The 25,627-nt window shown below is 38.4% G+C and overlaps 1 protein-coding gene across 3 annotated transcripts; it reads right to left on the reverse strand.

The window, feature by feature from the left end:
* Window positions 1-10,679: 10,679 nt before the first annotated feature.
* Window positions 10,680-20,051, reverse strand: HEMGN (hemogen). Of its 3 annotated transcripts, none has more exons than XM_021004467.2 (4): window positions 19,883-20,051; window positions 17,291-17,381; window positions 12,287-14,319; window positions 10,680-11,031 (listed from the first exon to the last, which is right to left on the reverse strand). In XM_021004467.2, the coding sequence occupies exons 1-4, from the start codon at window positions 19,962-19,964 to the stop codon at window positions 10,916-10,918; spliced, it is 2,322 nt and encodes a 773-aa protein (XP_020860126.1). In that variant the 5' UTR covers window positions 19,965-20,051; the 3' UTR covers window positions 10,680-10,915. The 3 variants fall into 3 exon arrangements, with proteins under 3 accessions (XP_020860126.1, XP_020860125.1, XP_020860127.1); XM_021004466.2 differs by having other exon boundaries at window positions 12,245-14,319; XM_021004468.2 differs by having other exon boundaries at window positions 10,976-11,031; window positions 12,190-14,319.
* Between the last annotated feature and the right edge of the window lie 5,576 nt (window positions 20,052-25,627).

Consider the following 25,627-nt stretch of genomic DNA (forward strand, 5'->3'; position numbering starts at 1 on the left):
TTTCTGTTGGCGTAGCTTCCCTCGGTCGCTAAGGCTGCCTCCGCCCTCCGGCGTCCGCCGCCCTCCGAGGACAGGTTCACCCGCGGACAGCGCCGAAGATCGGTTGGGGCTTGCACGCACTAGTCCCAGGTATCGTTGCGGGGAGCGGCTTGCCGGCCTGGGGCGCACACACCTGCGATCTGTGTCAGCTTGTCTAGGCTGGGCCTGGGCTGGAAGGTCCCCCGGGGGAAAGTGTCGCGGAGCGTGGAGCCGCCCCGCCGGGCGCCGGCCGGGAGGAGCCCCGCCCGGGCGGTTTGGCCGCTGACGCGGGGCACAGACCCAGGATTTGGGGACACACAGCGTGTGATAGCAGGTTAAATGTTATCCTCGCAGACGTTATGTCCTTTATTCAAAAATTTTGTGCTTCTGTCTTTAAAAAAAAAAATTCACTCCACCATCCACACCTAAGTGCAGTGATAGATACATGAGCGTGTTTGATTTTTTTTTAAAAAAAAGCACCTACTATGTGCCAGGCATTGCTAGACTGGAAAGACAAGTACAAAGAATGAAGACAGACCCTCCAGATTGTCCTAAAAATCTTAGTGCAGGTTTTAAGCTTTAACTTGAGAAGAAGAATAATAGCAAAGATTTATATGAGCACTATTGCGGGCCAGGCACTTTACAATGGTTACGTCATTTGATTTTCACAACCACCTTGGGAGGTAGGTGCTATTATTATCCCCATTTTACAGATGAAGAAGCTGAGGCAAGCTTAATTGATTTGCCTAGGGTCACAGAGCTTGTAAATATCTGAGGCTGTATTATAATAATAATAATAATAGCTAACGTTTATTTAGTGTTTACTATGTGCCAGACACTGTTCTAAGCCATTTACAATTATTACCTGATTTGATCCTTACAACAACCTAGGAGGTAGGTGCTATTAATATCCCCATTTTACAGATAGGGAATCTGAGGCAAACAGGTTAAGTGACTTGTCATGAGTCATAGAGCTGTAAGTATGTGAGGTCTGGGTTTGAACTCAGGTCCTCTTGACTCCAAGCCCAATGCTTCTATCCACTATAACTAACTTAGGGGAAAAATATTATTTGAAAATTTAATTATTTATATTTCTTTTGTGATTATTTAATTTTGAATAATAAGTTTCTAATTTAAATTTTTTGTTTCAGTCTCTTCAATTGAGGATAGCAAATATTGAAGAAAGTCAACTGCATTCTCTGGTTGGCTGAACTCAAGTCCACAACAGCAGTAAGAAGAAAATTCTACCTTCTTTTATAAGGAGGCTTCCCACAGGAATTTAATTAACAACTAGATAAAAAAATTAAAGGAACCTGGCTTATTTCAGTATAAATATAGATTTGGGAGACTCCAAGCAAGCAAAGAAACTGTGGCTGAAATTGAGAGAGCAACATTTGTATATGAAGCACAAGAAGGTGCATGTAGAATTTTAATAAGAAACATCAGTATTTTTAAAATTTAAATAACCTCCAATGTCACTTTTTTGTAAGTTTGTAGCAAGTATTCTTCTTAAGTTATTACAGCTAGATCATGATTACTGCAAGTTCAAATAATTCAGAATTCAGTTTTGTGCACTTATAAAATGAGAGCAATTGAATTGAATGTGAGCCAAAAATCAGTTGATGCAGCGTGTGCTAGTCAGAGGTTTTTACTTGCAGATATGTCATTCTGCTCTTGCCTGTCATAGTTTGCTGATGTAATTTGTTGCTGTGTACCATATTACCAGTAGTTGCATTAATTTTTTTAAAAAGCCCGTAACAAAATGGACAAAAGGAAGAAGACTTCAGATGGAAATGCTGCCAGTGTGAAAAAAAAGAGGCTTGTTATTACATTAGAACAAAAATGTGATGTAATTGAACGGCATGAACGTGGTCATAGTAACTCCAAAATAGGGCGAGATGTAGGAATGCCAGAATCTACAGTACGAAATATCATAAAACATGCAGGTGAAATTAAAAAAAAAGGCAAAGTTGCATCCACTTTTTGTGGTTTACAAACAACTACAAGGAATAGAAGTGTTACAATGATAGAAATGGAACGTCTTTTAGCTGTGTGGATTGATGATTGTAATAAAAAATGCATTCCTCTTAGCAGAGCTGCCATTCAGACAAAAGCCTCAAGTTTATTTAAAGCAGTGAAAGAAAATGGGAATGAGGTAGATAGTGAGGAAACCTTTTCTGCCAGTGGTGGTTGGTTTGACCGATTTAAAAATCGAGTTCATTTGCATCATGTTAAAATTACTGGAGAGATAGCCAGTGCAGACGAGAACATGGCAGCCAACTATCCCGATGTTTTGAAGAAAATAATTGGAGACGGTGGATACACTGATCAACCAATTTTTAATGTGGGTGGAACAGGCTTATTCTGGAAAAAGATTCCTTTCAGAACTTATATTTTTAAGAGAGAAAAAACTCAACCTGGATTTAAAGTATCTAATGATCACCTGACAATTTTTGAACAGCACGAATGTAGTCATAGTAATTCTAAAACAGGACAAGCTGTAGGAGTGCCTGAAGCTGCGGTGCAGAATATTATAAAACACACAAGTGAAGTACAAGAAAAAGACAATGTTGCATCAGCTTTTTGTGGTTTACAGACAACTACAAGGAATAGAAGTGTTACAATGATAGAAATGGAGCGTCCTTTAGCTGTATGGATTGAAGATTGCAATGATAAACACATTTCTCATAGCAAAACAGCTATGCAAACAAATGCTCCGAGTTTATTTAAGGTAGAGAAAGAAAATGGAAATGAAATAGATAGTGAAGAATCTTTTACTGCAAACAGTGGTTGCTTTGATCCCTTTAAAAATCAAAGTCAATTACATAATGTTAAAATTACCGAAAAGTCAGCTACTACAGATGAGAATATAGCAGCTAAATTTCCTGATATTTTAAAGAAGATAATTGAAGAAGGTGGATACACTGATCAACAAATTTTCAATGTGGATGAAACAGGTTTATTCTGGAAAAGGATGCCCTCCAGAACTTATATTTCTAAGAAAGAAAACACTCAACCTGGATTTAAAGTGTCTAGGGATCGCCTAACACTTTTACTAGGAGGTAATGCAGAAGGGGATTTTAAATTAAAACCAATGCTTGTTTACTGGTCCCGAAATCCTCATGCTCTGAGAGGCTACAACCAACAATCACTTCCAGTTCTTTGGAGGTCAAATAAGAAAGCATGGGTTACTAAAGCTATTTTTGAAGACTGGTTTTCAAGTTATTTTAGCCCAGCTGTCGAAAAATATTGCAAGGACAGCAACATTGCCTTTAAAGTATTATTGATTTTAGATAATGCTCCAGGTCATCCAACTACACTTGGTTCATTGTGTGAGAATATAAAAGTAATTTTTTTGCCACCAAACACAGCATCTTTATTGCAACCCATGAACCAAGGAACCATTGCAACATTTAAGGCCTACTACCTAAGAAAAATCTTTGAACAGGCAGTTGCAAAAACTACAGGTGATGAAGTAATGTCATTAACTGACTTCTGGGAAAATTATAACATCAGAGATGCAATTGAAAATATTCATCATGCTTGGCAACAAATAACTACAAACAACATGCGTGAAGTGTGGAAGTGCATTTTGCCACATTGTGCAAATAGTAATGTTGAAGGTTTTCCTTCTCAAAAGCAAGCTATTATAGAAGAAATAACAAACACAGGAAGAAAGCTTGGTTTTGATGAACTAGAAAGTGACAGTGTCCTAGAATTATTGGGATCGCACTCAGAAGAATTGACCGATGATGATTTTCTTCATTTAGATCAGCAACGAGCGTTTGAAGATGTTGACGATGATACTGAAGAAGCAGATAATGTACAAATGAAAGAGTTCACTCTCAAAGAGTTTGAAGATATCTTTCAAGCTTTAGAAGTTGTGAAGCAAAAAATTATGGATGCTGACCCTAATGTTGATAGAAGAATACAAATTCGCCAAGATGTGGATAAAGCTCTTTGCACCTACCAGCGTATGTATGAAGATTTAAAGAAAGAGAAGACAATTCAGTCTACACTGCTAAAATATGTTAAACAAGAATAACATTGTTTCCATCATATCAGTGTAAGCTTATCTTTAGGTAAGATATTCAGTAATTTAATTTTATTTTCTTAATTTTGCTTCCTATAGCTACATTATCACTTTGTAATAAACTTGAATCAGAAGTACATTTTTCTTGTCCTTTGTTGTTGTGTTAATAAATAGTAAAAAAACCCTTATTTTAAATGTTTTCATTGCGTATTTCTATCTGGCTGGAACTAATAACAATATTTTGCATATAATATAGCTTCAAATGCAGCCACTTCACAGGAGTCTATTCAGGATTCGTTAATCAGGATCTAGTTGTGAAGCTTAAAACTGCACTGAGATTTTTGGAACACCATGTATATCACCCCCCTCTCTTCCCAGCCGTCAATCCATCCCCTTGTTAATAAAGAATTTTTTAAAAAAGAGAATACAGCAGTGTAGCAAACTATATCGATTCAGTATAAAAATACATGCAGTATTGAAGACTCGGTGTTCCCCCACTTCTGCAAAGAAGCAAAGGAGATACATTTTTTCAACATTTTTCCAGAGCCAAGTTTCTTGGTCATTATAATTATTTGATGTTTGGTTCCCATCAAAAGGCAAAGTGAGATTCTGAAGAGGCTTATATCCTTTAAACTATTCTAAGGAATAGTCCAAGGGACATGAGATAAAATAGAGATAACATTCAAAGAGTTTACACCCTAGTAGAATACATTGCCTTTCTCAAAGCTCATGTCATGGTCAGAGAACTTGAGTTATTCCTGGGCTTGCTATTTATTGCAGGACCTTGCAGCCAGGTTCCTTGTCCTTGTCTGACCTCAGTTTCCTCATCTATAAAGTGAGGGGTTAGATTAGATGACTCACAGGTCTCTTCCAGCTCAAAATATATAATCTTATTTGAACTGTACAAAATTCCTTTTGAAATAACAGGGGGGTGTTATCCTCATTTTCACAGAAAACTGAAGGGTAGAGATTAAATAGCTAGTAAATAATTGACATAGTCCTGGGTCTTCCAACTAAAAGTCTAGTGTGCTTTCTACAATCCACTCTTCCTCACAAGTATAGTGTATTTACAACTAAAGGAGCACAATGTTTGTTTTTTTTTAATATTACCACATAGGCATTGCTTACAACTGGAAGGTATAGTACTTAAAAAACATTATATAAATCAGAAATTTTCTTGGCATAGCTCCAAATTTTTCAAAATAGTATGTTTTGGTCAAATTTCAAGATAATTTTTCAGGAGATCCTTTTACAGTGACAGAGAAGTATATCTACCAATGAAATGTTTGTGAGGCATAATAATGAATCTTAACTAAAATGTGTAATTGCAGCTAATTTAATAATGCCCGAAGTCCATTTTTATGTACTCTAAGGAATGATTAATTTCAACAAAGGTTTTTATATCAAATCTTCCTTTTGTAAAAGAAGATGATGCTACTTCTATGATACTTCAAGAATCCACCAAGATTTCAACCTTTCTGAGCCTTAGTAGACATCTTCATGAGTTGCTTTGTTGAAAGAAAATCACCTAACAACAAGCATGTCTAAACTTAACTATGTTGAGCTTAGAAGCTTTTCCAGGTTGACAGGACCTGCCCAAGCTTGGACTGTGCTGACCGAACCCAGAGTCATACTCATACTATGATGGGGCATCAGGTCAGTCAACCAAGCATTTGTCAGGCACTTACTGTGTGCTAAGTGTTAGGAATACAAATACAAGCATAAGAGTAGGACTAGTGTCCTAAACATCTTTTTCCATTGAATTTCACATTACCATTTCTACTTTTGACATTGAGAAATTGTTTCAGTATTCTCTAGAGAGGTTATGTGGACTAGTAGGCTAAACAACAAAATGAATGTTGAAGTATTTTTTTCGTAAGGCTGGCATTTTCTCATTGACCATGTAACTTGTAACTTACAGGTAGCTGGTGGCAGAGTGGTTAAAGTGCTGGGCCTAGAATCAGGAATACCCAAGTTCAAATTCAGCCTCACTTACTTGTGCAATCCTAGGCAAGTCACTTCATCTGTTTGCGTCAGTTTCCTCAACTGTAAAATGGGGATAATAATAGCATCTACTTCTTACTTTTGTAAGAATCAGATGAGATAGTATATTGATGAATTAATGTTTTATGAAAAAAGTAAATTTGTTTTTATTTAGCAATATCTATTGGTTACTTGGAACGGTGCTGGAGTATAAAGAGAAGACATGGTTCCTTTCCACTTGGGGTAATAGGGAACATGACAAACAAACCCATAATATTAAGTCAAATGTGAAACTTTTAAGAAGAGATCACTTTTCTTCTAGTTAAAGCATCCTGGACAACAGCATTTAGGTTGGGCTTTGGAAGAAAGATAAGAATTAGAGTGGGGCAGGAGTGGAGGGAGAATGTAAATGCCAAGGTGGAAAAGTGTCAGTTAAAGGAAGAGCAAAAAGTCTTGCTTGGCTTAAAGCTCATTAAGATGAGTAGTATGAAATGTCATGTGCCTAAAAATGATAAATCAAGGCCAAAGTATGAAGAGTCTTGAATCTTAGGCTAAAGAATTTCAGCATTATTTGGTAGGTGGAAGAAAGTGATTGACAGTTTCTAAATAGGGAATACCATGATCCAAATCTATATTTTACAAAGAGAAATGTGGTAGCAAGTAGAATGTATGGGAGGAGGGGAGAGGTAATTGAGAATCTGAACTAGGTTGACCACACTGGTAATAGAGACAAATTAATCAAGAGATTACTAGGTACCAGTTACTGGGGTAAGCACTGATGATAGAAATGGAAGATAACTGTAGAGGAGGAAATGAAGGCACTAGTTTCTGGGATGACCAGGAAAAACCCACAGAAAATAGCCTTTGAATTGAATCTTGAAGGAAGTGAGGGATTGTAAGAGGAACAGTACAGGGGCATGTTGTAGCCAGCTCACAAGGACTCTGCTAAAGCCATTGTTGTATTTTCAGTGGTGAGCATTTATACCTCAAAAGTTAGCAAAAGCTACAGATCAGGACTTGATTTGTTGATTATCTATACTTAAGAAAATATACTGGACAGCACAGTACCTGCAGGGAGTGATAATATTTGTTGTTGTTCATCATTCGTTCTCGAAGAGGACCAATGACATAAGAAGTCTGGAAAGGTATGAAGGGTATGGTTTGTGAAAAGCTTTAAATGCTAAATGAGGCAGTTTTTAATTGATCCGAGAAGTAACGGGGCCACTGAAATTTACAAAATAGGGAGACGCCATGGACAGATCTCTGCTTTAGGAAAATCACCGGCATCCGTGTGGAGAATAGATTGGAATGGGGAGACACTTATGGCAAGGAGAGATATTAGGTTATTGAAGTAGTCCAGGCAAGGTGATGAGGGCCTGACCTAGGGTGGTGGCTGTGTGAATGGAGACAAAGGGCCTCCTGTAAGAGATCTGTGGAAGTAGAAACATCAAGATTTGGCAGCTGATTGGATATATATACAGTGAATGAGAATGAAAGAGGTTGTGAACCTGAAGGACTAGAAGGATGGCAGTGCTCTTTGAAGTAATGTAAAAATTTGGAAGAGCAGTGGGTTTTGGAGGGAAGATAATGAGTGTTTTAGACGTGTGAAGTTTGAAATGCCTACTGTACATCCAGCATGAAATGTCCACTACAAAGTTGCTGATGCGGGTCTGAAACCCCAGAGAGACTGAGGCTGGGTCTATAGATCTGGGAATCATCAGCATAGAGATAATATTTGAACCCATGACAGCTGAGATTATCAGAGAGATAGCATAAAGAGAAAAAGGACCCATAATAGAGTGTTAGGGGACACTCACTCTCTAATCATGGGTTTTGTCATTTTGGGGGGGGGGTTGGCAATTGGGGTTGAATGACTTGCCCAGGGTCACACAGCTAGTAAATGTCAAGTGTTTGGTCTGAGGCCGGATTTGAACTCCGGTCCTCCTGACTTCAGGGCTGCTGCTCTATCCACTGTGCCACCTAGCTGCCCCAATCATGATTTTGACATGGATAAAGATCCAACAAAGGAGACTGAGAAGGAATGGTCAGAGAGTAAACAGTTCAGGTGATATTGTGGAGGCAAGAAATGATAGATTCTAATAAATAATTGAACATGTAGAATGAAGAAGAGGGAGTCCTGAAAGATAATTCCTGAGTGTTCCAGTGTGTGGTCAGGATGATAGCTGTGTCATTAACAAAAATAGAGAAGTCAGGAAGAAGTTTTTAGAGGATCAAGAGAAGTAGCTCTGGCCATAAGGATAGTTGCATTAGGAGGAACGAGCTCCATCTTTTCCCTTTTCTAGATATTTTCAGAAACAACCCTAGAAAATATGAATAAACTAGCCCAACTGCCCTGGGGGGCAGAGTGAACATCTGAGAGTGAGGCACTCCTCCATGCCTTTTGCACTGGCAGGATGGGTTGTGAGTGCTAATAAATTTCCATGAACACACGTGATACTGCAAGAGGAGGTACATTGTAAGATGGAAGGAAAGAACTTTCCTATAGCCCCCAAACCCCTAGTGTGTGAGGCTTAGTCCTGTAGGGGACAGTATGCAAAAATAGGGGTAGACATAACAGGAATGTGTTTTTGAGTCCTAAAACATATCCCAAGTTCCTTTACCATATGAGATACTCATTAAGAACTAGTCCCCCAGGAAAGGGAAAGAACTTCCTGCTCTAATAGAGGTTCTTAACCTATGGTCCAAAAGCTTTTTTTTTTTAGTATATTTCAATATATTGGTTTCCTTTATAATCATCTGTATTTAGCTTCATGCATTTATAAACATTCATAGGAATTCAAAGGAATTCATAGGCTTCACCAAACAGTCAAAAAAGTCTATGACATAGAAAAAATAGTTCAGAGCCCCACGCCTAGGTGCTGAGAATAGCACAAATGCAAAAGAAAAAGAAAGGAGTTGGGGACAATGACTGCTGTCTTCTAGAAGCTAACTAACTGAATTATAGGAGATAGCAGCCGTGGAAGACAGTGGTGGGGAAAAGCAACCAGTGATACCTGCTGAGAAGGGCAGGAGGCAAGACTTGTCAGAGATTCAATTGTCAATAAACATTTATTAAGCACCCACTGTGTGCCAGGCACTGTGCTAGGCACTGGGGATACAAAAAGAGGCCAAAGGTAGTCCCTGCTCCCAAGGATCTCACAATCTAAAAGGGAAGACAACATGCAAACAAATACGTACAAAGCAGACTATATGCAGGATAAATATGAAATAATTAAAAGAGGGGAAGTCTTGTAATTAAGAGGCATTGGGGAAGGCTTGCTGAAGAAGGTGGGATTTTAGTTGGGACTTGGAGGAAGCCAAAGAGGTCAGTAGTCAGAGTGGAGAAGAGAGAGTGTTGCAGATAGGGAGGACAGCCAGAGAAAATGCCTAAGGCTGAGGGATGGAGTGTCTCGTTTGTGGAACAGCCAAGAGGACAGTGTCACTGGATGGCAGAGTACAGATTTTAGGAAAATCACTTTGGTGGCTGAATGGAGGATGGATTGGAGTGGAGAAAGACTTGAAACAGGCAGATCCACCTGCTGGTGGATGCTGGTGACTCCTATAATAATCAAGATGTGAGGTAATTAGGGCCTGCACCAGAGGGGCAGAGAAGGGGGCAGACTGGTGAGATGTTGCAAAGGTGAAATCGACAGGCCATGACACCAGCTCACAGGTGGCTCGGGGGGTGAATCCAGGATGATTCCTAGATTATGAGAGTGAGGGACTGGAAGGATGGTGTTGGCCTCTTCTGTAATAGGGAAGGTACGAGATGAGGGAGGGTTTAAGGGGAAAATTTTAAGCAATACTTGGCAGGCAAAGATGATAGGAAGGGGACTACCAATAGAGAAAAGCAACTGCCAACCATCTGTGCTGGAGTGCCAACCCTAGGATAAAACAAGGTGTCCCAAAAGTCTTAGTGCAATTTTTGGTAATGATCTTAAAACTACACTAAGACTTTTGGGACACCCTATGCTTTAAGTAACTAACTGAAATTACACTGGTGAATTTTACTTCTTTCTATGGCCTCAGATGTGAGTCCTGCTTAGTTCTATTAACCTGTAAATAAAACTGTTCATGTTTTGAGACTTCATAACTATGTATTTGGTGTAAAGAGTATTAGACATTCAAATTCCTACATTGTCAGGATCCAGGCAATGAGCCAGAGAAGTGAGGAGTCCCCCGAAGTGTATCCTATTGCTTTACATTAGGAAGAAGCCGCTGACACAAAGGTTATATATATATTATATATATATATATATATATATATATATATATATATATATATATATATATATCAAACCAAACCAAACAAAACAAAACAAAAAACAAGCTATTACACACACACACACACACACACACACACACACACACACATACACACACACACACACACCCCTACACCAGGTAGGTTTTGAGGATCCTCATAGAAGTAAGTAAAACTGCTACACTAATAAAACAACCAAATTTTTTAAAAAGCCTAAGCAAAACAATAAAATTATTACTATGTTAATATTTAAGTTTACAAGAAAACAAGAAACTGCCAAGAAAGGTTTTAAATGTTCCTAATCATTTAATCACTTAATATCAAGAATTAATTAAAACAATTTCGTTTTCTGAGGTAACAAAAAGATGGTCCTCAGTTTTTCCCCCTTCCCCCCCCACTCCTATCCAATCTGCTCCCACTACCCCCAGTTCCCCAGTACACACAAATTTGTCACCATAGCTGAAGCCAGGTCTTTAAATATATTAAATACAGAGTACATACAGGAAAATATCCCTGAGTCAAGTTGTTGTCAAATACTATAGAGATCTGTAGTTGATTGCATGCAGAGAAACTGTGCATTTAAAATATTAGTATACTATATCTTTAGTTTGAAACTATTATGGTTGAGGTAGTTGTTGAAACCTATAGTAATCAATCTCTGCTTTATTCTCCTGGGAAAGACTCAGAATTGCAGGCTTTTCTGGTTCCTCTGCTTCTGTTATTTTTTTCAGTTCTGTAAAACAAAATAAGATAGACGTAAATGGTTTGCATCAAAATTTCAGAATGTAAATTCTTAGAGATGAGGTATTATCTTGGTTTTAGTTGACTCTAGTTTTATATTCCTACAGTTGTTCACACCTACTTTTTTTTTGGGGGGGGCAGAATGAGGGTATTGCTTACACAATGCTGCAGTAAAACTTCAAAATTTGCATCCAATTAATCAAAATTCTCTATCATGGTGTTTCATTGAATTCTCTTTTTAAAAGCAGCTATCTGACAAAGAAATGAGTCATTATCAAGGGTTTAAAATCCAAGAAATATCATAGGGCCAGTAGAAATTCATCTAAATATTCTACCTCTTCCTACAATATTGAATGAGAAGAACTTATGTGCAGAATGATGGCCACAAGGCACTGTGAGATCACCCGTCATCAAGGAAGGATTCAATTGTGTTCAAAAAACTGTTCACCACCAAAAAAAAAACCCCTTATGAATTTACAAGAAAAATAAACTAAAACACACCCTTCCTTAAGCACTCTGGTTAATTTTTATAATTAATATATTACTATTTTATATATTATACAATATTTAATATCCTATTGTAATATTATATGTTTTGTATAGAATATTTTATATTATAAAATTTATAATATTTTATATATTATTTCTGTTAGGTTACTATCCCTTCATTGGCTAAGACTAAGTAGGTGTTGCAAGCTTTCATTTTTTATCGTTTTCCTCAAGTATGCACTGATTGAAACCACAGATGGAGTGTTTGCTCTGAAATCAACCAGTGCCCTTGAGATGAGGGGGTAAACCCCAGGTGTAAAACAGACAGAAACCTGTACACCTGAGAGTTATAAATAGCCTGCTGTCAGGGACATTTGAGAGTCTCTAGACCAATTGCTCTCCGTGGTACAGTGGTTAGAGATCTGGGCCTAGAGTCAGGATAGACCTGAGATCCACCCTCAGATCTCACACTAGTTGTATGACCCTGGGCAAGTCACTTAATTTATGTTTGCCTTGGTTTCCTTATCTGAAAAGGGAATAATAATAGCGCCTACCTCCTTGTGAGGACCGAATGAGATAATAATTATAAAGCACTTAGCACAGTGCCTGGTACCTAATTAGCTATTATTATTATTATTATTATTATTATTAAGAAACTTGCCCGGGATTCAACAGTACTTGAATATTTTAAATCCAGATAGTTACTCAATGCAAACCTTCACTTCTATTTGAACATCTTAATGAAAGGGGAAGCCTACTTGGAGGACAAATGATAGCCATAGCAGTTTCTCTGTGTGTTCCAGGATCCTGAACTACAGGCATAGCATTTTCTTGGTATGTTTCGGTAGGATATTCTTCCGGACCATCTGTTTTGTGGCGTATTTGAGCCAAGAGAGTTGTGGGCGTAGCTGCTTCTTGGTATGTTTTAGGGAAATATTTTTCAAGCACAGATATTTTCTGGCTTATATTAGGAGTGAGATCTTTGGCCACAGCTGTATCTTGGTGTGTTTCCATAGGATACTCTTTAATTCCATCACTTTCTTGGCATTTTTTAGGTAAGAGATCTTTAGCCACAGCCCTCTCTTGGGACATCTTCGGGGCATGTTTTTCAAGCACATTTTTCTCCTGACATGTTTTAGTAAAGAGAACTTCACGTACAGCTGTTTCCTGGTATGTTTTCGGAGTATATTTTTCAGGCATAGGTCTCTCCTGGTGTGTTTTAGGAGGAAGATCTTTGGGCACAGCTGTTTCTTGATATGTTTTAGAGGTATGTTGCTCAAGTGCATCCATTTCCTGGAACGGTTTAGGAAAGCTACTTTCACACACAGTTGTTTCTTGGTACATTTTAGGGACACCTTTTTCAGTCATAGCCCTTTCCTGGCATGTCTTAGGAGAACAATCTTTAGGCACAGCTGCTCCTTGGCATGTTCTAGAGGTATGTTTTTCGGGCACAACTGTTTCTTGGTATGTTTTAAGGGTGTATCTTTCAGACACAGCCATTTCCTGGCACAATTTTGGAAACAGCTCTTCAGGCACAGCTGTTTCTTGACATCTCTTAGATGCATAGTTTTCGGCGATCACTGTTCCTTGATGTGTTTTAGGAAAGCAATCTCTAGGAACAGCTGTTTCTTGATATCTTTTAGGAGAGGAAGATTCTGGGACAGCTGTCTCTTGGCATGTTTCAAGGGTGTATTTTTCAGGTGCAGCTCTTTCTTGGCATGTTTTAGGAGAAAGTGCTTCATAAATGGTTGTTTCTTGGCATCTTTTAGGTGAAGAATTTTCAGTTATAGCTCTTCCTTTTAATGTTTTAGGAGAGAGATCTTCAGGAACATCTGTCTCTTGGTATGTTTCAAGGGTGTATTTTGCAGACACACCTATTTCTTGACATGTTTTAGGAGAAAACTCTTCAGGTAAAGCTGTTTCTTGGCATCTCTTAGATGCATGGTTTTCAGTGACAGCTGTTTCTTGACACATTTTCGGAGAGCAATCTTTAGGGAGAATTGTTTCTTGGTATCTTTTAGGAGAGAAAGATTCAGGTACAACTGTTCCTTGGCATGTTTTAGGAGACATCTCTTTAAACCCAGTGGTTTCTTGGTATGTTGTAGAGGTATGTTTTTCAGGCACAGTTGTTTCTTGGCATGTTTTACGAGAGAGATCTTCAGGTACAGATGCTTCTTGGTATGTTTCAAGGGTATATTTTGCAGACACACCCATTTCCTGGCATGTTTTAGGAGGAAGCTCTTCAGGTACAGCTGTTTCTTGGCATCTCTTAGGTGAATAGCGTTCAGTGATAGCTGTTTCTTGTCGTATTTTCAGAGAGCAATCTTTAGGAAGAGCTGTTTCTTGATATCTTTTAGGAGAGAAAGATTCAGGTACAACTACTTCTTGGCATGTTTTAGGAGGCATCTCTTTAAACCCAGTGGTTTCTTGGTATGTTGTAGAGGTATGTTTTTCAGGCACAGCTGTTTCTTGGCGTGTTTTAGGAGAAAGATCCTCAGGCTCAGATGTCTCTTGGTATGTTTCAGTTGCATAATCTTGAGTCATAGCTGCATACTGATATGTTTTAGGGGCATGTTCTATCATAGTCCCTTCTTGGTTTTCTGTAGAATGAAAGTCCTCGGCAGCAGTCACCAGTGGCTCCTTCTGCTGCTCTAGAGATGGCAGTTCCTTCTTTGCTTTTTCTTCCTTTTCCACTCTCACAACTTGTAGTGGAGGCTCCTTCTTTGTTTCTTTAGTTTGTGGCCGGCCTCGGCCTTTTGCTGTTCTTTGTCGTTTGCTTTGGTTCTGTGATCTGTTAGAACAACAAAAGAAGATTCAAGAACATGATTTCAATTTGAAACCTAAAGTTTTAAAAACATATGTTTAAAAAAAATGTTTTCACATGCTACTGGGAAATAAATATAGGAAATGGGGTACAGAAGTCTATCCTGCCCTACAGGAAAATAGAAGGGGAAGGGGATAAGAGAAGGGGAGAGAGATAGAAGAGAGGACAGAGTAGGGGAAGGGATATTCAGAATGCATGACATCTTGGGGTGGGGGGAAGGGTGAGATGGGGTGAAAATTTGGAACGCAAAAACTTGTGGAAGTAAATGTTGAAAACTAAAAATAAATAAATTTATATTAAAAAAAAAAAAACATGATTTCAGCATATGTGTAAAAATATAGCATCGCAGTATAACTAACTCTGGGAACTCTAGTGCTCATGGCCAGCCCACTGGAGAGTCAGAGTCCAGGATCTGCACACCTAAGGAAGTAATTAGAACACACTTTCATCCAGGATTTAGGAGTAGAGAGGGTAGGAAAAGGTATTTTAGTATACTGTATTATTAGGTTTAGAGCAAGAAGTGATCCTAGAGGTCATTTAGTCCAACCCTTTCATCTTACAGAGGGAGAAATAGGTTTTGTGAATTTGCCCAAAGGTGCAGAAACTTAAAATCAAATCCAGGTCCTCCGATATATCTAAGGCTTTTTCCACTGGGTCTTTAAGAGTCTCAGATAATCTGTCCATGCCTACGTGGTATCTAACGTGAGTTAACTGGGAGATATTTGAAGGGCACTAGGCATAAATTGATGCCTTCTCTCATTCTAGTAGGTTCAAGAAGGGATTAGAGAAGATGACTTCTGAGTCTAAATTCTATTATTTCCATTTATGTTGTCCTGTGGAAGGAAAAAAGTGATGAGAGAAAAAATGTAGTAATAGTGACTTGGTCAGATTCAGTTCAATCAGACACTGGGATTGAGTTGCTGTGATATAGCACCTCTTAAGCCTTCTGTTAAAGTAGCTAGGTGCTGCAATACAGAGAATGCTTATCCTGAAATCAGGAAGACCTGAATTAAAATGTGACCTTTGATCTTTACTAGCTGTGTGACCCTCGGCCAGTCACTTAGTTTTCTCAAGTGTAAAATGGGGATAATGATAGCAGCCACCTCCTAGGGTTGTTCTGAAGATCAAAAGAGATACTATTCGTAACATAAGTCCTTAACAAATGCTTGTTTTTCTTTTCTAACCTGGGAATAGTCGGTCCTTGAGAAGTCAGTCCAGCCATACTAGGAAGAAAATAAGAAGCTTCCTGTATGAGACAAATTGGCTTTAATTTCAAGATCCTAAAATCTCTGGCATATCATATCTCTTTGCTGGCCACACCACTTGACAGATCAGAAGCCAATAATACTGTCTTTATCTCTGTCTTGTCCTATGTATTCCCTGGAACCTGACTACCAGCCAGCTTTCCCTCATGGTTACATCTTTATTTCTGGCTTCCATGCAATTTCCAGCTTTTGCTTTGACTCTCTTGATCCTGCTTACAGCCCAGTCTAGAACAGCCCTCTATTTTGGTGTCTTATGTAAAGGAATGGGCAGCTAGATGACACAGAGGTTGGAGTATTGGGCCCAGTCAGGGAGACTCCTTTTCCTGATTTCAAATCTAGTACTGTAGTAAGAGTAAGAAAACATGGTTCCCATCTAGCCTCCATCACTGACTACTTGCTAGTCTGTGGACCAGTCACTTCACCTCTAGGAAAGTCTATTTGTTCATCTATAAAATAGGAATCAGAGGATATAGAGCTGAATGGACATCTAAAGATCATCTCATCCAGCTCCTTCATTTTGTAGATGAGGAGAATGAGATCCAGAGGAGTAATGTGCAAACTCATACAGGCATTAAGAATAAAAGCTAGGAGGCAGGTGGAGGTGGAAGCAGGTGCAGTGGATAGAGTACCAACCCTGGAGTCAGGAGGATCTGAGTTCAAATCCGGCCTCAGACATGTACTAGCTATGTGACCCTGGGTAAGTCATTTAACCCAAATTGCCAGTCAAAAAAAGAATAAAAGATGGAATTTGACTTCTGACTCCAAATCCTGTGTTCTTACTACTAAACCACTTGGCCGTCTCCACATAAGAAAATATTTGCTCGGCGGCAGCTAGGTGGCACAGTGGATAGAGCACCGACCCTGGAGTTAGGAGGGACCTGAGTTCAAATGTGGCCTGAGACACATAATACTTCCTAGCTGTGTGACTGTGGGCAAGTCACTTAACCCCAATTGCCTCACTAAAAAACAAACAAACAAACAACAACAACAAAAAGAAAATATTTGCTCTTTCTACCACATGTAGTTTTTATGAACCTCAAACAAATAATACATGTATATGTCACCTTAACATTTACAAAGAGTTTTATATCGTCTTATTTGATAGACCAACTCTGAGATAGATGTCATTATCCCTACTTTTTGTTGTTCAGTCTTTTTCAGTCGTGTCTGACTCTGCATGACCCCAGCTGGGCTTTCCTTGGCAGAGATGCTGGAGTGGTTTGCCATTTCCTTCTCCAGCTCATTCTGCAGATGAAGAAACTGAGGCAAACAGGCTTAAGTGACTTGTCCAGGGTCACAAGCTAGTAAATGTCTGAGGCTGGATTTGAACTCAGGAAGATGCATCTTTCTGACTAAAGATCTGAGTGAGGCCTATCCACTGCATCACCTAAATTCCCCACTTTCCAAATGAGAAAACTGAGGCTCATAGAGGTCAGCTGACTTGTCCAAAATTACATGGCTAGTAAACATCTGAGACGGGATTTGAATCCAGGGCTTCTTGGCCCTAAGTCCAGCATTATCGACTATACCACAGTGTCTCTCTATGTAAAAGCACTTTGTGAACTCTATATACAAATATAAGCAATTAACGTTATTCACACTGTTATCTAGATTCCCTCGGGTGCCACCTGCTCTCTTTACAACGTACTCATATTCCACTTTCACTAATTTACCCGAGCCATTGTGCAGTTTGTCTTTCTTGGGCTTCAGCTTTTCTTTTCCTCAGTAGCTCTCGGTTCCGCAAACATCGAGTTCCTGTGATCTCTGTAAGACCAAAATAAAAGATCTTCATCAAGAAAATGCAATAAAATTCAATTGGCCGGTTCTGAGGAAAGAGATTATAGAATCTCTGTACCTAGTAGTCTCAGAATACAATAGAAGCTTTCCATTTGGGAGTAATTGGGATCCATTCCTATCTTTACCCCCTAGATCAGATTTCTCTCTGCAACAAGTTCTGACCTCAAGCATTACTTCCATCCTAAGGGTGAAAGAGGAACAATTCTGAGCACAAAGGAGATCTCAGTCTCCAGCTGTCTATGTCTGTGTCCACACAATGGCTCCTTCAGTAAATGTCATTTCACTGGATCTTCACAAAACCATAAGCGTACTGTTTGGGCCAGGGGACCATGACCAAAGAAACACAGCTACCTCTTAGCAATTTACCCTATATAAAACTTCAATTCTTTTGAAGAGTGAATCCTCTGGAAAGTTTAATCTGCAAACCTAAAATAAAAATGTCATACTCCATTCAAGGCTATTTCTCTCTCCTTCCTTTCTCTGACAAACTCCTTGAATATCAATCATCTACCAGAGGGGTCCTAGATAGAACATACAGCCACAAGTAGTCCACAAAACTCTGTTGCAGCCTGAATCAGATTAAAATGTAATTTTTAAAAAGTAATTGAAAAATGTGTAATAATAAAGCAAAACACAATATAGATAATTTTAATTTGTGGTTTTCTAAGTAACATGCAATTCCCAGGGTTTCATTTCTATTTGAATTTGACACCACTGCTCTACATGCCTGCCTGTACTTCCTCCCCACTCATTTCTTCCTTAACTCATTGCAGTCTAGTTCTTTGTACTGTTTACTAGCTGTGTGGCTTTGAGCAAGTCACTTTATCCCTTTGAATTCAATTTACTCATCTGTAAAATGAAGAGTTTAGCTTCTCCATAATCTGGCCTGCATCTGTCTTCAACCTTAGTTTTAACTTTTCCCACTATAATCAGTGTGATCTGTTCATTGGCTCATTGTTCATTTTCATTTCTCTACCTTAGTTCATGTTGATTCCCATCATGAAATGCTTTCCCCGTCTTCTCTGCCAATCTGCATCTTACCTACATTTCAAAGTTCACCTCAAGTCCTATCGCCTCCACAAAATCTTTTGCCCCTCTACCCAAAGTGATGTATCCCTCCTCTGAACTCCTATAGTATTTTCTGTGTATATCAGTCATTTTGAAATTATTGAATTATAACCCATATTCTTGCTTTTTGAATGCATATGGCTTATCTCTATTATATTCCCTGAGGAAAGGAATCAATACTTAATTTAAGGAAGTGTAAAACTTCTTGACAAAGTATCACAGGACTATAAAATCTTAGCGTTTAGAAGGGACTTTACAGGTTCCCTGGTCCAATGCAATCTGAAGTAGAATTCCCCTCTACTACATGCCTGACAAGTGGCATCCATTTTCCCCTGAGCCATGTGCTCCATGGTTTGGTTTGGTTTTTTATAGTCATATTGTCATAAAAGTTCTGTGGACAAATTCATCACTTGCATGCACCTTTGCAAACAAATTGGGGTTACAGCCATTTAAAGAAATATCATTCAGCAAGCAGATGTGCTTAGTATATAAAATCCAAAATAGCAAAGCATTTATAAACTCAATGGATGTTATTTTCTACTAAAATTATTTTTCACTAAAATAACAAAATGGTGGGTTTGGGGGATCTTTTTTTTTTGTCAAATGACAAATTATCCATTTTCCTAGTCTCCAATTTATTCTTTGAATTCTTTGAGCAGTTGCAGAGATCTCACCTGTTATCTTTTAAGCCTTCAGTTTCTTCTGAAACTTTTTCCATATTGAATATGGAATTTGGTCAAGATCTATGGTTTTCTCATTATGGCCACATAAGCTATTTCTAGTATAAAATAACAAAATCCCAATATTTTCTACCAGAAGTCCCAGATATTAAAAATAAAAAAAAATCCTTGTGTTCTGAAAGAATTAATAGTTAATAATAAATAATAAGGGTAACCATAATAATAATGGAAAGAAAACAATTTACTCAAAAACTTTTAAGATTTGTTTTTATACTGCCAAAATGCCATTCTTCAAAATTATTCTTATCCTTAACAAGCATGTTTCTCAGTCTGTTTTTTTCCCTCTTCCTTGTCTTCTCAAACACCTACATATACATAGAAACATATTCTAAATAATTAATATTTGGACACACCATTGCTTTTTAGTCATTTAGCTTTAATTTTCTTCTTCCTCACCCCCTTTCTCAGACTCAAGGAATAATTCTTTTATTATTTCTTTCTGTTTCTTCAGGTTGTAAACCGAAAAACTCTGTAACAGCTTTTAGAATCATAGGGCTAGAGGAGACAACAGGATGCCTAATGTCCTGTTTCCCACAATTATTAGTAAATATTCATCAGTGGCCTATGCAAGATCCACAGAGAGAGAGCATGGCAGAAAATATAATCCCTGGTGTATCCAACTGCTAGCACCTCACAGTCTCTGCACTAACTCTTTATTACCTGGAACACTGTCCTCTTTCTGGCCAAGGGCAGGCATCTCATTAGCATCCAGGTGAAGCTGGTTCCTTTTCACATCATTCATCCTGCTTCAGTTGGTGACTGCAGTTTAGTGTGACTACCACAAATACCAGCCTAGCAGCTGATTTAAGACATTTGGAACAACTAGTGCTCTAAAAAAAAAAAAAACCAAACCCAAACATTAGTGTTCCCGCCCAAATGTTTTATCTGGTCAGACCACAACTGCTTGGCTGGTTCCATTTTCTTTATCACGCTCTAAAGGTGTGTAAAGGGGATAAGTGTTTGGTGATGCATCCTTGCTCTTCATCATCTTACTCTTTTTACAGTGAGGCCCTCTGATAACACAGTGGCTTACAAACATTCCCCACCATTCAGCATCTGTTTGGGTATATCTGCCCAAGAACACACTTACATGTTCTTCCCGCTTACATAGTTTTCCCGCCCAGTGCATTTTCTCTGCATACTCTTGCTAAATGATAGAAAGAACTTTGCTATTTAAGTGACTGGCCTCATTTAATAACTGAGACATAAGAAAAATAATCAGCTGTTGGGTTTTTAAAGAAAGAGCTCCTTTTAAAGTACTGATAATTTATGAATGACCCAAGACAACTGGTAAAGCATACAGCTTTGTATCTAGTAAGAATTAATAAGCATTAATAATTATTATTAGTTAATTAAGTTTTAAATTAAATTTATTAATAATTAATTCATAAGATGAGGGTGTCAGTACCAGGTCAGAGAAATTAGGTTAGCAATATCAAATTTGCAGATATCTTAAGAGATCATCTGGTCCTTCAGGAAGGTTGGGCTTAGTGCCTTTTGTTTAAAAATCACAGCCATTTCTAGATCTGTCTCCCTACCCTCACACTGAATCCTCTTTTGTCTCAAAAACAAATAGTTAAGTAAAAATGACTTACAGAGTGGCTACATCTGACAAAACATGCAATGTTCTGCCTCAGTTCCTCCCATAATCTTCTGCCCCTCCCCTGAAAAAAAGAGAAGGTATGCTTCATTATCTGCTCTCTCAAAGCTAGGCTTTCTTTTCATATATTCTTATAGTTGTATAGAGCCTTCTTCTGGTTCTGTTTAATTTACTGTAGCTCAGTTTCATACACATTTTCCAATATTTTCCCAAATCCTTGTATTTGCTCTTTCTTATTGCATAACAATATTCCATTAGAGCCATACACCACAGGTTGTTCAACCATTCCTGAACAGATAGGCATCCTCTTTGTTTCTAGTTTTTTATTGCTACAAATAGTATTGATATAAATAACTTGGCATATATTGGACATTTCTTTCTGTTTTACTTCTTCGGGGTATATGCTCAGTAGTGAAATCATTGGGTCAAAGGATATAAAACAGTTTGGTCTCTTTTCTTGAATAATTGCAAATTGTTTTGGTCAGTCCTTTTCTCAAAGTCAAGAATGCAGTCAGTACAACACTGTTTCCCATACTGTTCTGGGGAACCCTAGTGTTTTGGGAAGCTCGAATAGTTGTTTTGTGAAAAATTAGCCCATGATAGCCATCATTTTCCAAGGATAGGAGGAGAGAGAGTTTTCCCTTCCTGAAGTCTGAGAAAGGGAATGTGAGAAGAAGAATCCTTTTAGAGAGCTGCCCAGCATGCTGAGAGTTCAAGTGACTTGCCCCACTTTACACAACCAATGTGTCAAAGATGGATTTTGAAGCTGAATCCTCCTGATTTTGAGGCTGCCTCTCTTGATGATGATAATGGTGGTGATAGTGATGGAAGGAGGAGGGGGAGGAGGAGAAGAAGAAAAGAAGAACGAAGACAGAGCCAGGTATGTGTGAGAAACTGGGGTGGGGGAAGAGGACGAGAGGAGAGCTGGATGCAACCTGATCCCCACATGAGTGAAAAACATGGCCATAGTTTTTTGTGATAAGGGTCTTGTACAGAGTGCAGTCGGATTGGGAGACTACCTTCGCCGGCAATAGAGGCATATTCTGGTCATGAAGTTGGAAGATAATGTGCAGTATTAAATCCTCCCAACCCAAAAATCCAGTCTAGTCCCAAGTTTCAAGTAAGTCTAGTTCCTATTTGCATGCATCCTTACAGGCTTACACTGCCAGAGACCTATTGTTGCCTGAGCAATTTTTGCAGCAACCTAATGATATTCTGGACTATATTTTAAAAATGCTTATTCCATGCAGTCATTTTTTCTTATGAAAATACCCTCAATTTCTTCTTTTGTTTCAGAATTTCCCCAATCACTTTTCCCCCATGGGATTTTCCATATTTCAACCTCCCCAACCTATCCATCTATATATATATATATATATATATATATAGGTTCTGTGACTATTGTTTGAAATTTAAAATCATTCCTTTATCAGATTAGTCTGGGAAGCTGTGACAGAAGACCTATTTCTGCTTGTCAGGGCAATGTTGTAATATGTCACTGAAACCCCAGCCAGTCTGAAAAAAAATAATGTTTAGTGTGTACTGCTATAGAATAGCTAGGTACCTAAAGAATTGTGCTTGAATCCACTATATGTAAATCAGGTCATACTTTGAATAGACTAGAAATGCAAAGAAAATCTATAAGGATTCCTTTTTAAGACAAAGAATGCTTTTGTAGTGAGAATGACCACCCTTTCTCCCCCTATCTCTGTAAATTTGGATTTTCACATATTCTGTCTTCTTAAAGAGTATGAACACTGCATGAGGCATTTTGATGACAAAAAGCATAAAATAATAATGATGGTCATTCAGAGATGTGGTTTAAAAACCTAGGCCCACTCTTTAGTGGCTTGGATGATGGCAGCTTATTGGAATAACATCATAAACATTCTAAGAGCACTTTTCAGAGAATACATAATGCTTCATCAACATCTTGCTGATCACCTCTTTATAAAAGAAGCTTCTCACAAGGAAGAGCACACTCTGCAAAAGCAGGGAATGACACTTTGTCTAATTCACTTTTTCTTTCCCAATCAAATGCCATGCATAATTGGACAACTTAATGCTAATAAAGATATATGGACTGGACCTTTGGGTTTACTCCTCATATAGAGTATTCTCTGGTAAGGAAACTCCTTCTACTACCCCAGGTCAACAACAGTCTCAGAGAGTTGCCTAGTGCACTGAGAGGTTAAGTGACTTGTCCCACACCACACAGCCAATGTGTCAGAAATAGGACTTGAATCTGAATCTTCCTGGCTTGTCCTGCTGCTGCTGATGATGATAATGGTTGTGGTGACAAAAGGAGGAGGAGAAAGAGGGGTAAAGGAGAAGGAAACAAGAGGAGGAGGAGGAGGGGAGAAGAGCAGGAGGAGGAAGAGGAAGAGAAAGGAGTAGGAGGAAGAGGAGGACATGGAGAAGGAGAGGAGAAAGAAAAGGAGGAGAGGGGAAGGGATGGGGGAGGGGAAGGAAGAAGAGGAGGAGGTAAAGGAAAAGAAGGAGAAAGAGAAGAAGAAAATAATAACAATATGGATAAGCTAAGTCTACCATTCTACCTCTAGGTAAGACTATACTTAACTTTGTCCTAAACAGATTAGAATTCATCTTCTTTTCAGAAAAAATCCAGGGCTTAAATTTTTTTTCACTAAGGGAAATTTTTTATTTCATTGTATGTATAACTTAGATCCGTCAGGGTGCAGCTGAAGTGTATTTAGGGTCATATGATGCATTTATGATCAAGAAAAGATAGTGATTCCTATTTCTCTCAAATCAAATTTCTGAAGTTGCCCATTATTGGTGTCTTTAGCTTCATCGTCATCAATCATCAGCAGCCATGGAAATCAACATCAGTACCTCCAGGAGAAGGGATATTTCACCAGAAATTATATTGTCAGTCAGGTTGTATTTATAATGGATTTCATGGTGCATCTATCCAAAATCCCAAAATGTGATTTCATCATAACACTGAATTACCAAAAATCACATTCTCCAGCTCTTCCAAGAGCTCAACCCAGGCTCTGTGTAGAGGCCTTCCTTGCTTTTTCCCTTCCTCCAGCTTTACTGATTGACACCCATGGTGCCCAAGGATCTAGCACTAGTATTGCTCCCTTAGGAAGACATGAATAATTACTAGCTCTAGTAAGAGTTCTGTGTATCATAAATTCACAGTCAATGCAATTCAAGCAGGACATACCAGAAACTTCCTGTTATTTCATATGGTGATTTCACCTATATCATTTTCAGACTTTCATGGCTATAACATTGAAATGTATTTTTTGAGCTCTTGTGTTGAGTAGAATAATACTAATGAGAAATAATTTTTTTCTGTCCTCTACTTTTTGGAGACCATCACTAAAACCCTATTCATATATCTCATTTTCCTATGGAGGTGAACCTGGATTCTTCAAGTCTGTGTCAGGGGAGCAGCAGATCATACCAAGCCAAAATGACTTCGATTACTCCAGAGATGGACTCTGTGTCTGTCTTCTCCATTCTAACCTACTTAAGTGTTGAAAGGATCGTTAGTAAAAGGAAACCTCAAGGTAATGATTTTTTTTTCCTTTGGGTTCTTCTTATTCTTGAGTTCAAAAAGTCAATTAGTTAAGTGCAAGATGGAAGAGACATGACAAGATAGTCATTTATCCACAAAAGATCATAATTTTAGTGAAGTGAAAGGTCAATATGATTCAACAGTGTGATATTAAAGAAAACTAATGAATTCATGAGCTGATCAAGAAAGGGATAGTGTCTAGGACTAAGAAGGTGATAGTTCCTCTGTATGCTGCACTGGTCAAACCATAATTAGAGTACTGAGTTAGTTTCTAGACATCCCGTTTTAGGAAGGACATTGATAAACAGCAGAGTGGCCAGAGGAAGGTAACCAGGCTGATGAAAGCCTTGAATTCATTCCATAGGCCAGAGGAACTTCTGATATTTTAGCCTGAGTAAGGGAAGATTTTGGGGGACATATAATAGCTGTCTTCATGTATTTGAAGGGCTATTGAGTGAAAGACACATTTGACTTGCTCTGCTTGACTCCAAAGGGCATAACTAGGAGCAGTGAATAGAAGCTGAAAAGAGCCAATTTAGGCTTAATATTAAAAAAAAACTTGATGATCAGAGCTATAAAAAATGACACAAGCTGGTGGGGATCCCCTAGATTGGAGGTCTTCAGACAAAGACTGGATGACCACTGGATGTCTGATATAGACATGGATGGGACAAGATGACCACTGAGGTCCACTTCTGTAATGGTGTATGGAAATTCTGTAATAGAATATGGTTCATACAGACCATCTACTTGGGAGAGGGTATGATCCCCATAGAAAATACCCACATCTATGAAATCATGGATTTAATGTCATACTAATTATTACGAAAGCAACAATAACATACACTCACATGTTCACAACTATATGTACAATTTACAAAGCATTTTATATTCATTATTTTGTGTGCTTTTCACAGTGACCTTTTAAAACAAATCTAGCAGGTACCATTTACCCCTTTTTAGAGATGAGCAAATTAAACTCAGGGCTATCACTGCCCAAGGTCACAGGGCTAGTAAATAGCTGAGCTGGAACTAGAACCCGGTTCTTCTCACTTTTGGTCCAAGTTACTCTCTACTACACTACACAGTGTTTTTTCATTATCAACGTCCTTTTTATTTGGTGTATATTTTATTGAATAGCAATGTTTCATACAGATTTACTTTGAATGAATGAATGGAAGAGCATTAAGCACTTAATATGTGCCAAACACTGAGGATACAAATAGAAAAGGCAAGATAATCCCTATTCTCAAGT

The sequence above is a fragment of the Phascolarctos cinereus genome, unplaced genomic scaffold (genome assembly GCF_003287225.1).
Source record: "Phascolarctos cinereus isolate Bilbo 61053 unplaced genomic scaffold, phaCin_HiC Scaffold_4;HRSCAF=312, whole genome shotgun sequence".
In the NCBI taxonomy this organism is placed as follows: domain Eukaryota; kingdom Metazoa; phylum Chordata; class Mammalia; order Diprotodontia; family Phascolarctidae; genus Phascolarctos; species Phascolarctos cinereus.